The 14,551-nt window shown below is 42.6% G+C and overlaps 1 protein-coding gene across 7 annotated transcripts in view; it reads left to right on the top strand.

Annotated features, from left to right (window-relative positions):
• The first annotated feature begins 363 nt into the window (after positions 1–363).
• Positions 364–14,551, top strand: part of SLC11A2 (solute carrier family 11 member 2) — a 31,724-nt gene continuing 17,536 nt past the window's right edge. For 4 of the 7 annotated variants that reach the window (XM_055583529.1, XM_055583521.1, XM_055583523.1 and 1 more), the window contains exons 1-5: positions 364–504; positions 10,512–10,583; positions 12,243–12,394; positions 13,091–13,216; positions 14,002–14,121. In XM_055583529.1, coding sequence (XP_055439504.1) covers positions 10,550–10,583; positions 12,243–12,394; positions 13,091–13,216; positions 14,002–14,121 — 432 coding nt within the window. In that variant the 5' untranslated portion in view covers positions 364–504; positions 10,512–10,549. Of the gene's footprint in view, positions 505–556; positions 1,699–10,511; positions 10,584–12,242; positions 12,395–13,090; positions 13,217–14,001; positions 14,122–14,551 lie in introns of those variants that run through there. The other 3 variants (XM_055583509.1, XM_055583513.1, XM_055583507.1) reach the window with 3 other exon arrangements.

The following is a 14,551-nucleotide window of genomic DNA, read 5'->3' as shown; positions in this document are numbered from 1 at the left end:
GGTGTGGGGCGCTCTTGGTGGGGCAGCAGATACTATGATGTGGCTCTGGGGGCGGGAGGTGGTTATACTTTGCAGGGTGGAGCTGGAACTCTCATAGAGCCGTGTCTCAGAAGAAATGATCTTGTCTTCCAGGGCCTAACGAGGCCACGGCGAACTACAGCAGGAAACGTACTCGTCCGCAGGTTGCTAGCGTGGTGGGAGACTCCACAGCACAGTGTGGGTTAGACCAGCTCCAGCACTAGCTCAGCCGCAGACAGCTCCCGCCCAGGCCTCCGTGGCCCCGCCGCCAGTCATCCTGGAGTGGGCGGAGACTCGGGGTCCGTAGTCAGCCTGCCACGCGCGTTGGCCGCTGCGGCGAATATGGAGAGTCCAGCCAATAGGAACGTGCGGCTGCGATCCTGTCGGCCAATCGCGGGGCGTGTAGGGGGTAGGCTGGCGTGGCGCTGGCTCCAGGGATATGGAGCCGCTGGAGCGGGGACCGATTGTCAGGTGGTTGCGGAGCCGGTAAGGTGGGGAGCGGGCCAGGTCAGGGGTCACGCGGGCGCCCCGCTTTCCCGGGCTCCGGGCGGCTCGAGGGCAAGCCTGGGAGCAGGCGCCGCTGCCAGTATTTGGCCTGCGGGGCGCCAGGCGGGTCTGCGAGGGCGGCGCGGGCTGGAGGGCCTGGACGCGGGTTCCAGATGGAGCCGCATTCTTCAAAGGAAGAGCGAGAGGAGGGCGCCGGGAGCGGGGGTCGGGAAGCTAACGCCGGAGGTCGCAGGGGCCTCGCCCCTTCCCCGCCGCGGCCTAAGGAGACCTAAAGAGAAAATGGCTGAAACCCTGGGCGGTCCGGACCTGCCGCGGTCCCGGGACCCGTGGTCGAAGGTCTGCTGACCCCGCTTCACGCCGCGGGAGAGGCCGACGGACGCGGGGCAAGGTCCCCTCGGCCTCCTTGTTATCTTCTGAGCCCTGATGCCCCGTCCGCTCCCTGGGCCTCCCGCCGCCGCAATTCAGCGAAAGAATTCATTTTACCACAGGCGACATCCAAGAAGCGCCTCTTCGTGTGAAGGGCCTGGACAGACCGCTGAGTCCTGCTGTGTATCGGTTTTAGGGCTGTTTGTGCAGCCTCCAGGCTCAGGAACTTTTGTAGGGGCGTTGTCGCACTCCCTGTGTGAGAAGGGTGGCTGGCTGCTCGACATCTGTTCGGTTTCATAGGTTCCTGCTGTTGCAGCTATGTTTACTTTTGGACGTTCTGTTTTTGTTTGTTTGTTTGTTTGTTTTGTTTTCAGTTGGTTTCCCCCAATTCTCTTCATTTATCAGACTGTTTCAAAGAACATCATTCAAGAGGTTGAATAACCTGGACTTGAGTTTTCCTGTGTGTAAAGTGAAGATACTCTCATACCGTTCACTGCTTTCAAAAGAAGTGTGATGGAGTTAAGGGAATGTGACACCTCTTGAAAGCAAAAAGCAAAAGCAAAAATTCTATGGAATGCGAGGCAAGAGGAGACAAGTTTCCAGAAACTTTTGCTGGCCATAGTTCTAGTGAATATTGCTGCAACTAGGGGAGCTTGTGTTTCTCCCTTAACTCTTGTGGAATCTGAACCCCAACTAGTTTGCAGCACTTCTTGGCTCTGTAAACCTTTGAGCAGGATTCTTAGGCTCTTTGTTCTGTTGTTTCCCCATACTTAAAATGGGGATTGATAGTATCTTAAAGAGTTGGTGGTGAGTATTAAATGAATTAATACACATAAAGTGCTTAGAACAGTTCCTAGCATGTAAGAGCTTTTGTTATAATATTATTAATATTATCTGTAAGTGCCTTCTTTCCCCTAAACGATTCCACACTAAAAGAATTCTGACCTTATTACTTATTCTTTGTTCAGAATCCCCTGAGCCTATTGGCAGTGAACCCTTAGGCCTGTTTTCCATTCACTTGTGACTATAGACTCTCTGCTGGGTGTTTATCATTAAGTCAGGTTGGAAACTCCAGCTCTGCAGTACTGTCCATGATAGCTGTGTTGGGTAAATGAAAACCTCTTTGGCTGTTTGGTTTTTCATTGAGTAATATTTCATTCACAGTCTTGGCCTACAGACTTTTTTTTTTTTGGACCCACTACCAAAAAGGCCATGATTGCAGCACACTTGGTTCCTCAAATTTCCGGGATGGCCATGGGACTTGGGCGGGGAATTTCTGGGCAGCCTGGCTGCAGTTCTTATTAGTGAATGGGGAAGCTTGACGCAAGTCTTATTCTACTGTTAGGAAATCAGCGGTGATCCCTTGGAATACGCCTCAGAGCTAAGCAGCTTTGGTTCATTTTTTTAAAAAATATTTATTTCTTTTGTTTATTATTTATTTGGCTACATCGGGTCTCAGCTGAGATGCGCTGAGTTCTCTCTGCGGCAGGGGCTCAGTAGTTGCCCCGCTGCATGTGAGATCTTAGTTGCCCAACCAGGGATCAAACCCACATTCCCTGCATTGGAGAGTGAACTCTTAACCACTGGACCACCCAGGAAGTCCTTGGTTCAGTTTTGACTCAATGAAGTGAGGTTACATACTGGTGTTTACAAAGCAGCATCTTTTCTGCTGCTTTTAGTTCTGACTTTCAGTTCTAAGAGTTTGGGTGAGTGCTGTGAAATCAAAGATGTCTTTAGCCCCTATCTCCTTATTGTGTATGTAGATAGAAATGTGTGCTGACAGACTTAGTCTCTTTCTGTGAGTTTAAAGGTTTCTCTGAGGTTCTCTTGATACTATCTGGAAGGCTTTAATAGAAGACGTTTCTGTCTTGCAGTTCTCCCCTTCCAAGAAAACTGCTGTTTACATAGGTAGCAGAATTGGGAACTAATCGCTAAATGAGAAGCTTTGGATTTACAAAAAAAGAACATGGCTTACTGCATAAAGTATGCTGGCCTGTTTGCTACCTTTTTATTAAGACAATTTAGTATTTGTATAGTGTTGGAAGTTTGATGTTGGCTTTGTGCAAGTGGAGACCATTGTGAAACCTTTGTGCTTTAATAAGGAGGACAGGGAGTGATATCTTTAAAGAGTTGAGTGCTTGAGGCAGAGAGGAAAGCCTTTTTCTGTAATATTGTTGTCATCTTTATCATGTGAGTCTGGTTTGAATAAATATTTTGGAAAAGAGGACAGGGAGCATTTGAATGTGCAGAGTATGAGGAGTTAGGAGACTGAGATCCTTGTTGTCTCAGCCATCCAATGCCATTTAGTCTTGATAATTTAACAAACGTATGTTGAACAAATAACGTTTTTGGCTCCTGGAGACATGAAGAGCCCTCCAGGTATCATCAGGAATATCATGGATATAGTAAAACAATAAATATGAATTATAAACTGTAATATCAGAATGGAATGTCAGAGAGTTGGCCAGGAATGATAAAAATATATTTATTGTCTAATTCCTTTTCCACTTTTAATTTAAGATCAGAGTAACTTACATTTTTTAATGTAAGGATCGGTTCCCAGTAAAAACTTAGATTGGGAAATTAGGGTTCTCAGTCTTGTCTTTGTTCTTATTACTAGTAGGTCATCCTGTGTGGGTATTTTTGTTTGCTTTGGTTCCATCCATTTATAGAGTATCTATAAAATTCCTACGTAATGAAAGGAGGCTGCAAGTTAACTATTGAAATTTCAGCAGGATCCAAAGAGTAGAAGGAGGCCTGGAGAATCTTATATATATTGTCTGTTTTTACAGATAATTTTTCTTTGCTTTAAGCAAAGAAACTTTGGGGAAAATATGTACTTAATATTATTAAGGTCAGTCTGCATCGAGGGAGCCAGTATCTTTCATTGGAATAAATAAGTTGAATGTAATCTAATGGTAATCATTCCTCACTTCTGCCAGAGAAAAGCTACCTTAAGTATAAGGGCAAAACATTTTTTTTATCCTGAGGCAAGAAGTGGGTATAGATTAGTTTAATAGACTTTCTTACTTGAGGGTACAACTGTCTCTGAAATTTTTGCAATGCTTGGAGTTGTGTTCTGAGATAGTTGTGTCAGGCCCAGAAGGCCAGGTTGGGCTGTCAAAGGGAAATACTGCTGTAAACATCTGTCTGCCGATCGGGAGGAAATCAGGGGAAACTTACAGTGAGAGTTGGGAGGAACAAAGACCAAGCTGTAGTTTCTGGAAGTAAAATATTAGTGGCCCTGTCATGTAAGCAGGCAAGGAGGTTTGGAACCTGACTAAGCCTCAGAGGGCTGAGCAGAGAAAGTGAAGAGCCCAGTTTAACAGATACAAATTGGGCCCTTCTAATTCTGAAGTCTCTGGCTGATGAGTGATATTTTTGTCTAAAAGCACAGTACTTCTTGACAGCCTGGCCACATTTCTCCCCACTCTTATCGTCTTTGACACCCAGGCAGCTGATGTTGTTATCAACTGTACTCTTCCTCCGGGTATCTTACCCCCTCTCTCCTCTAATTGCTGCCTAACCTTTCTCTTCTTTCTTAATCATTAGATGGTCTCCATGTTAGGTTTTCCTTTCAACTATAAAACAGATTTTCAAAAGTCTAAGTCAGGTGGCAAACAGCAAACTTGGTGAGTTGAAATTGTGGTACTCTGAAAGACTAAATGAGATGTGTCCAATTTTCAGATCATTACTATGACATAAAAAGTCAGTAACATGGGAAAAAAAAAAGGAACACAGTCTGTGGACCTTGTGCCAGAGAGAGAGGCTCTGATGTAAGTGAAGCACCTTGTGCGGTGGCAGCACTGTTTGTACTCGATGAACTGGGTGTGCTTGTGCGGCTTTCAGCTACTGAAATACCCACTAGGGTGGAGACGATTAGTGTTTCAAGGCCTTTTTGTTAACCAGAGGGGCTTTTTGCTTTGTTATTTTGTCAGGAAGTAGATGAATCTCTTTCCAACCTATCTTTTTTTTCAATATGTCGATTTTATATCAAGTTCATTTTTATAAGAGAAAAATAGGATTATTTTTTTATCGAAATTTAAAAAGCAATTCCAAACTTCACGTCCTCAATTATAATTTAGAAATTCACATGACTTTTCTAAGCTGTTTTCTCTCCCATCACCCACTGTGGGGGGAGATTTTTGGAATCAGATGGATATCTTGATGGAAATACTGAGAAATGGGTGCTTTATTGACCTGGAGTGGAAAAACAGAGGAAGTTACCATTTCTCATTTTGAAAAATGGCCAGTAGTATTCCTTATTAAAATCCGTAGGTTCAGGGACTTCCTTGGTGGTCCAGTGGCAAAGGCTCTGTGCTCCCAATACAGGGGGCAGGGTTTGATCCCTGGTCAGGGAACTAGATGCCACATGCCACAACTAAAGATGCCTTGCGCCTCAACTAAGACCCAACGCAGCCAAATAAATAAATAGATATTTTTTAAAAACATAGGTTCAGACAGCAGTGAGCTCTGTTTGAACCACGGAATATTTCAGTTTTGTTGACTCTCAATCATACGGGGGCAGGAGCTCACCTTCATGAGGAACATCTTATATAATATAAAAGCTAGATTAATAATAATGGTTTAGAAAGATTATCAAGTACTTTAGCCTTAAAGTAGACCTTTAGAGAAAAGGGAATTTTAGAAGGATCTAGAAATGTTTATGTTTTCTTCAAGCAAATGGAATTCTTTTTTAAATTTTTTTTTAAATCACAACTCCTTTTTATTCTTTAATAATTAAACAACTTGAGTATGACTTTTAATGCCTGTTTCTGGCAGTTTCCACTTTGTCACCAGCATGTTGAACACTGAGTATTGGCTGAGGAAGAAGAGGTGTGTTTGCCAGTCAGCTTTAAACATTCCTGTTCATATGTATTTAATCAACTGATTCCATGCACACTTTTATGGTTGCCTCTATGAATCTTCTTTTCTTACTTAATGCTGTCTCTGATTTTATTTATATAATGGGGGAAAGATGGGGAGAAGAATTAGAGGACAGTTCAAAAAACAGTCCTCTCCAAAACTTCAAATTAATTTTAGGGAGACCTTTGCAATAGCTCCTAAGATCAATGAAATGGCTTGGGGTACCCTTGCTCTCTATAAGAGAGTTTTCTAAGAAAAATATTAGTTTAAATTCAAGCATTTTTTTAGCCGTGGGGGGAGAAGTTGAAGTTGTATATATTTAATACTCAGTATTTCACACTTCCTTGTTGGCAATTTTTAAACCAGTTTTGGGCTATTCACACTGTTCTTCTAGAGTTCTTGTAAATGCCAAGAGAACACCTGGAATTACTGTGAATTAAATTTCATAAGTTATTATAACTAGTAAGTGTTGGAGGATATAACTTTTTATTTTGATGTAATTTCAAACTTGCAGAGAAGTTGCAAGAGTAGTATCAGGGAATAAGTGCTTTCAGAATAACATGATATGATAGTAGTAAGCAACAGATGCTTTGGGGAACATGAAAGAGGGCCATTTAACCCATTTTAGGGAGTGAAGAGGAGGATTTGCTGAGGAGGATTTGTTTATTTCTTTGGATTCAGGAGAAACTTCCAAATCACAATTTCAGAGCATGGCTGTTTGTGCACTAAGTCCAAGTAGTAGTAAGTTAAGCTTGAGGCTTCAGCTCTCTGGGTATCCACTGCAGAAGCTCCATCAGAGAGAATTGGTCCCTGAAGTGTTCGTTGAAAAACGGAAAGTTCCTGAGGTGTTTGTTGGGGAACTGAGTAAATCTGCATGATCTTTATGTTTTTAAAAAATAAATAATGCATTTACTTGGCAATTTTTTTTTTTTTAATTGTAAAACTGCACACTGTATTTTCATGAGAGGTCCTTTTGCTTGACCTCGTTTGGGCTCCTCCACTCCTTCCTCTTGGAGTTGGCATTACCAGTTTTGGGCATGTCCTTTGGATTTCCTCTGTACATGTATTTTCTCAATCTCTCTCTTTTGCTGCATAAATGATAGCATAGAGTTCTATAAATTGTATCTTTAACTTCACCGTGTATCTTGGAGACTGTTTCCTGTCAATCCGCTTAGATCTGCCTTGTTTACAGTGTTCCATCCTATGAGTATCCTAGGTTGTCTTAGTCTTTTGACACTACAGACAGTGCTGTGGGAAATATTCTTGCATATGCTGATACTTCCTGTACAAATGTTTCTTTATTATGCATTCTTAGAAATGGAATTGCTGGGTCAAAGATATGTAGACTTTTGACATTTAGAGAGAAAATGTAATTAGCATTCTTATCTTGTAAAACAGTCGTAAAACTTTTTTGATAAGGAATGGGATAAAATAGTTATATTACATTGACCCATGAGTGCCTTTTTTCCCCCTGCTGTCGATGGCTGTTTGATAGGAGGAAACTTACTGGCTTTAAGAGAAGATGACACTTAGTGGTTAGGGATGAGCTAGAAAGTCAAGGCACATTGTTAATCATAACTGTCCGAGTACTGCAGGGTTGAATCTTGTTGCTTGTATCTCCACTTGATCTTTTTCTTAACATAATTTAATGACTGAAGTGACCTGGTGGTATGGTCCTAGAGAGCAGAGTGGTCTTATATTAACTTACTCCTTCTGTATGGGTGTTGGATTTTCGTGGAGACCTTAACACTGGGCAGTATCCAGAGCATACTGACTCTCCATTCCTTGCTCTAGTTATGTTCTCTAGACACTGCAAGCAATGGAGCTTATAATTTGTTGACTCAGTGTTTTGATGCGAAATTTGGAATAGGGAATTCCCTGATAGCCTACTGGTTAGGACTCAGTGCTTTCACTGCCGGGGCCCAGTTTGATCCCTGGTCCAGGAACTAAGATCTTACAAGCTGCATGATGCAGCAAAACAAACAAACAAACCAGCAAACAGGTTGGAATCTAGAACCCATTTTCTTTCTTGGAGAGAGATTTCACAGAGAAGATCAGACTTCTTGTGTTTTACAAGTTCTGTAAGTAATTATGGGAGCAATCACTTGGAATACTAATAGTAATTATTAAAATTTTTATCTTGAGATAGTTCTTTTTAAAATTACTTAACTGTCACCTTTTCACACTTCATATTGGGGAAAAACACACTACTATCTCAACTGTTTTGCTTTTTTAAAGATGCAAGGTTTAAAGGCTCCTTTTGGACAGGGATCGTCCTCAAATACACTGAACGCTTCTGTGCCTTCTGATACCGAGTGTCAGTCATCACGCAAAAGTAGTCGAAGTTTATCGATTCTTCATGAGTAGGGCAGCAGTTAGAAACTTGAGTTATTCTTAATAATAACAATATAACATTAATAATAATATTCTTTAAAAAATAACCACTCTTAACACTTTTTGGCACGTGTTTCCATTTTATTTATTTGATTTATTTTTTGGCTGTGCTGTGTGGCTTGCAGGATCTCAGTTCCCCATTCAGGGATTGAACTGAATCCCAGGCCACAGCAATGAAAGGCTAGAATCCTCATCGCTATGCCACCAGGGAACTCCCAATAATAATACTCTTTTTGGGGGGAGTGGGGTGAGGGGCCTGTGCTTTGTGGCTTGTGGGATCTTGGTTCCCTGACCAATGATTAAACTTGCCCTTTGCAGGGAAAGCATTGAGTCCTAACCACTGGACCACCAGGAAATTCCCGATAATCTTAATAATAATGTTCTCAGAGCTGATTGAAGTATAAGGAAGTTGTCTCATATAAATAGCCCATGATTTCCCGTGTAAGAGCCGTAATCCCAGATTGGATTTGTGGTTTCTAGTTTATTGTGTGTTATCCTGGCTTCTTAGAATTAAGTAAAAGTATCTGTGTTGTGATTGGAATCCAAGTGGTACTGCTGCTGAGTGGTCAGATGTGTAAGTCCCATTTAGTTGAGGTGGTGGCTGAAAGAGGGGTGGGATTTAGTCAGCAGTATTGAGGTCTGCTGGCGAAACCGTCTCATAGCACAAACTGATAGGAAGGACATGGCTACTGTTTATTATAGGAGTCTCCTTATTGATGACTATAGAGTTGAAAGTTTATATTTTCTAAATTAGCAAGATTTAGATGTTGCTATGCTGTATACTCCAGAAAATAGATGAAATGTAATACCCCTTTCAGGTCTTAATTCTGTAATTTGGCAAAACAGATATAGACTATGTTGATTTGTTGTTTTAGTTGCTAAGTCATGTCCGACTCTTGCGACCCCCATGGACTGTAGCCTATCAAGCTCCACTGTCCATGGGATTTTTCCATGCAAGATACTAGAGTGGATTGCCATTTCCCTTTCCAGGGGATCTTCCCTACCAGGGCTTGAACACAAGTCTCCTGCATTGGCATGAGGATTTTTTACCGTTGAGCTACCAGGGACGTCCTAGAATATGTCGATAGATTATCTAAAAAAGAAAGTAGAGCACTGTTCACATAAAAGCAATAATGGTACAAGAGTAGAAAAAGACTAGTGAAAGATAGAGAAGGGGAGGCTTCCTCAGTTTTTCAGGATAGTTGTTATTGGGATTCAGGGGGTAGTGGTTAACAATATTATTTACCTTTCCCATTATTTCTAAATTTAGAATTAACTAAGAAGTAGATTCCTTACAGAATTTTTAAACAATTAACCTTATTGGTGGAGTTGACTGGAGAATATGCCATAGATCTGTGGCCCAGTGGGTTTACTAATATTCCCTCTACCCCCTGTTAGACTTAGCCGACTTAAACTTAAACCCTCTACCCCAGTTAAACTTAACCCAGTAGGAGGCTGGACATCTGGGATACCCCCTCACTACCACACCCCCTCTCACCCCTAATATCCCTCAGTCCTCATCCCCCCTTGTAGGTTACTTATTGCTGATGGAGAGAGGAGCAGGCGGGCTGCTGTTGGTGCCTTTTTCTCCTGGTGCCTCAGCTCTCCTTGAGGGGAGCATGGTCATTCACTCTTCTCTCAGTTGTTGAAGGGTCGGGGAATGAGACCTGAAACCTTAAAGCTGAAGTCTTTCTCAGGGAAAGATGAGACGGAAATAGTGGCCCTCTCCTACCAGTGTGCTGGTGAGGTCTTTCCCCCTTCGTCCCCACCCTCCTACCAGTGTGCTGGTGAGGTCTTTCCCCCTTCGTCCCCACCCTCCAGAAACTTGAAACATGAACTTAAATTGTTAGTTAGATCAAAGAGAGTTATAGATCTTTGTCCTTAAAAGCTCATCAAAATGGTGGGCAGTCAGTCTTTTAAATATTTGGGTTAATTGGAGGTAAAGGGTGGGAGACTGGGTGATTGATTGCCTGGAAGCCTCTGGATGGAGGCTTTTTTGGTGTTGTTCAGTCATTAAGTCGTGTCCGATTCTTTGCGACCCCTTGGACTGCAGCATGGCAGGTTTCCCTGCCCTTCACTATCTCCTGTGGATACTTATTAAAAACTACTTGCCCACTTGCCTGAAATACCTTTTGCTTCACTTTGGTTTCCAAGTGTTGCCAGTATTTCATTTTTTCCCTTAAATATCTCTTAATCATATTCTGAAAACTGTGATTATTTTCAAGGTTATGTAATTTCAGTAGAACAGTTATTCTTTTTGCATAGTAAGGGTTCAGTTATACAGTGTCACAGAATACTGGTTGTGAACTTGTTTTAATTTGTTCTTGCTAATTCTCCTTCTTCTCTTCTCTTTTTTCCAGAATCCTTTTCTAAGAACTCAGGCACTCAGGTATCCACCATGGTGTTGGGTCCTGAACAGAAGATACCAGATGGTAATTTACAGCTTTGTGTTATTGACTCATTTTTGTTTGAAATTAGGCTTAAGCCAGTAACAGAAATTTACCATGATGTCCTTCTTGTCCTCTGTTCCATCAAAAATTGTCACCATCTCCTGTCCCCCAGCCAACTATATGGAGACCTGCTCCATTCAGAGGTGACTTAGGTGACCTGGTGACTTAGGCTGTAAATGAAAATGGATTTATAACCACAGTGCTTGTAAAGGCAGTCTAACTTGCAGACCTGGTATAAAAACCTCTGGGGTGCTTTGGCTGCTGAAGACACTTCAGATAAGAGTGGAACAGGAAAATACTGAGCTAGCACCTTATAGAGTATTTCATGAGACTTTATGCTTTGACTAATTCTTCCTAAGTCTAAATTTCTTCTTTAGAATTTCCATTCCTTTTCTGTAAATTTACTCCTCAGTTCAGTGTCACTTAAGGTGAACTGGGTCAGTTCCCTATAAAAAGAAAGCTTTTGTTTTTCTAATTGGCGGTTACAAGGGGTTCTTGGAAACCCTGAGATGAGAGCTTTGTGGTTAAAAATAGCCATTTGATGGTCTCAGCAGACTGGGTTTCCTAACTTTCTGGTGAGTTAGCCCTTTTCTGTGAGACCCTCGCCCTTCCCCGCCGCTGGCCGGCTTTAAAATTAGCAGCGAAATGCAGGAGGAAGATTAATCACACTGGTGATTAGTCTGCGGTGAGCCCTCCTGTCACAAGGGTGACACCTCCCCCTCCCCAGGCTCTTCACTGCAGGCCTATGTCAGGTGGCGAAGGGTTCCTGTTTGGTCATTTCTCTGCGGCTACAGATTTTAGCCTGAAATATGATAGTGTTTTGTAAGTTAGCCATTTCTGGGGAAGCCTGATGGAGATATAATGTCCAAGGATGATCCTTTGACTAAATCCTACCAAATAATGGGTGGGAGGTGGAGAGAGTGTCCTGTTGGCCTGTTTCCTTCTAAAAGTTAAGATTTAGGTTATCAGTGAGGCTAGTCTAGGGATGTTACATATTAAGCCCTAGACATCAGTGATTTTGCAAGAAAATGAAATGATTCTAGAAATTGGCAAGTGACAGTAGAAGTGTGAAACTACGGGGAGGCCGTTTGTGAGATTAGTGTTGAAAACTGATATAGGGCTTGGTGACTGGAGAAGGGGGTTGTGAGGGAGCTTTTTTACTGTAAGCATTTTTGTGTTTCTCAAATTTTCAGCCGTTTGAATGTATTGCCAATTCAAAAATTAATTTAAAAATATAGTACTGGAAATTGAGATGGAGTTACGTAGATCTTGTGCATTTACTGAGGTATTAAAAAGATTTCATTTTAGTACTTCTAAAGATGATTATTGATATTACCAACTGCACTGGACTTCCCAGGTGGTGCAGTGGTAAAGAATCTTCCTGCCAATGCAGGAGACACCGGAGATGTGGGTTCAGTCCCTGGGTCAGGAAGATCCCCTGGAGTAGGAAATGGCAACCTGCTCCAGTATTCTTGCCTGGAAAATTCCATGGACAGTATTCTTGCCTGGAAAATTCCATGGACAGAGGAGCCTGGCAGACTACAGTCCCTGGGGTTGCAAAGAGTCGGACATGACCACGCACCTTAATATTAGTGTATTTTGTTCATTTTAATTCATTTCTTCTCAATTCTTTTAACTCAGAAGATGCTTCTGGAGACCATGGAGACTCTGCCAGTCTTGGTGCCATCAACCCTGCATACAGTAACTCCTCAATTCCGCAGTCCCCCGGGGCGGGCTCAGAGGACCCCTTCACCACCTACTTTGATGAGAAGATTGCCATTCCTGAGGAGGAGGTTAGTGACAAGTCCTTGAAGGAAAATATTATTATCTAGGGAAAACCTGTGTACAATGTCTGCTAGACAACTGAAGATCAGCAACCTCAGAGTCAATTCTGGCAGGCAATCTCTGAAGACTGAATTTTTGTAGTTAGAGAAACTGTTAAGGAAACTAAGGTCCTTGAAAAACCATTGCCAAGTTTTACTGGTGAGCATTTTTTGATCCAGAAAGCATGATTTTTATGTTCCCTTTTTTACGTTGCCTTTTTTCCCATTTGGGTAGTGTTTGAGCATAGAGGTAGGGGTTATTATTGCTGGGGTTTTAGAATGAAAGGCTGTTGGAAGGGCAGGTAAGAGAAGGGCTCTTATTTGGACAGAGAGCTAGCCAGGTTGCTGATAAGGAATGGATAAGATGGAAAAGAAACTTGGACACACCTATGTCCAACTTCTGAAATCCTTTGTTCTTATGAAGCTGATATTGTTGCTTTTTATGTGATAAAATAATATATAAGTTAGACCAGGAATTTGGAGGTGGTAATCATTTTTTTTCTCCAAGATAAATTTTATTTTTTTTTATTGTTATTTTTTAAGTTTTTTATTCTGTATTGGAGTATAGCCAGTTAACAATATTGTGCTAGTTTTGGGTGGATAGTGAAGGGAGTCTCTTCCCCTGGAGGTGATAATCATTTTGTTCTGTATTCCTCTCTTGTACAGTACTCTTGTTTTAGCTTTCGTAAACTCTGGGCCTTCACGGGACCAGGATTTCTTATGAGCATTGCTTACCTGGATCCAGGAAACATTGAGTCTGATTTGCAGTCTGGAGCAGTGGCTGGATTTAAGGTGAACATGGAGTCTTCCCCCCTTTCCTTTTTAAACACTCACAGCATACTTCTCTGCTCTGCCTGTTGGATATCAACCTTGTGGGCTATGTGCTGATTCTATATTGGCTCTGACACTTAGATGAAAAGTGCTTTTCCATCTTTTTTTTTATTTTTAATCCCAACTAGGAATGAGAATGTATTTATTTATTTATTCCTAGCTGTGCTGGGTCTTTGTTGCTTTGCGCGGGCTTTTCTCTAGTGGCAGCGAGAGTGGGGGCTACTCTCTAGTTGGGGTACACGGACTTCTCATTGCAGTGGCTTCTCTTGTCACAGAGCAGAGGCTCTAGATGTGCAGGCTTCAATAGCTGTGTTTCCCAAGCTCCAGAGGCCAGGCCCAGGAGCTGTGGCATATGAGTTTAGTTGCTCTGTGGCATGTGGGATTTTCCTGGACGAGAGACTGAACCCATTCTTCTGCATCAGCAGATGAATTTTTTACCACTGAGCCACCAGGGAAGCCCTTTCCATCTGTTTTTTAAATTTTGTCCTGTGGTTGGTTTTTAGTTTTGTTTTACCCAGGTAGTTTCCTTGAACAAAAGCACAACTGCAGATGGGAAAAACTAAGGCTCAGAAAGGTGCGAGGTGACCTAGCAAGTTCTGTGCAGAATGTGATACAGAACTCAGGTCATTGGATTCCTGAGCGGAGCTCTTTCCTGAGTGTACTGTTTCCCATTGACATTGCCAAACAACCAAACTTAAACCACTAGTTATCTCACGAGTGTAATGGTGGGGTCTGTTCTTCTCCAGTTGCTCTGGATTCTTCTGTTGGCCACCACCGTGGGGCTCCTGCTGCAGCGCCTTGCAGCTCGACTGGGAGTGGTCACTGGGCTGCATCTGGCTGAGGTGTGTCACCGCCAGTACCCCAGGGTAAGCAGTGCTTGTCTCATATCATAGGTAGCTGTGTGTCTAGACATTTGGGACTTGTTGCTGTCTAAGGCAGGAATGGGTAGACCCAGTGTCTGGAGGATAGCTTTAAACTGACTTGATTGTTCATTCAGTTCAGTCACTCAGTCGTGTCCGACTCTTTGTGATCCCGTGAATCGCAGCACGCCAGGCCTCCCTGTCCATCACCAACTCCTGAAGTTCACTCAAACTCATATCCATCGAGTCGATGATGCCATCCAGCCATCTCATCCTCTGTCGTCCCCTTCTCCTCCTGCCCCCAATCCCTCCCAGCATCAGGGTCTTTTCCAATGAGTCAGCTCTTCACATGAGGTGGCCAAAGTATTGGAGTTTCAGCTTTAGCATCAGTCCTTCCAAAGAACACCCAGGACTGATCTCCTTTAGGATGGACTGG

This window comes from Bubalus kerabau, chromosome 1 (assembly GCF_029407905.1).
Source record: "Bubalus kerabau isolate K-KA32 ecotype Philippines breed swamp buffalo chromosome 1, PCC_UOA_SB_1v2, whole genome shotgun sequence".
In the NCBI taxonomy this organism is placed as follows: Eukaryota; Metazoa; Chordata; class Mammalia; order Artiodactyla; family Bovidae; genus Bubalus; species Bubalus kerabau.
Note: the sequence above shows the minus strand (reverse complement) of the source record. Positions and strands in the feature narration are given on the sequence as shown.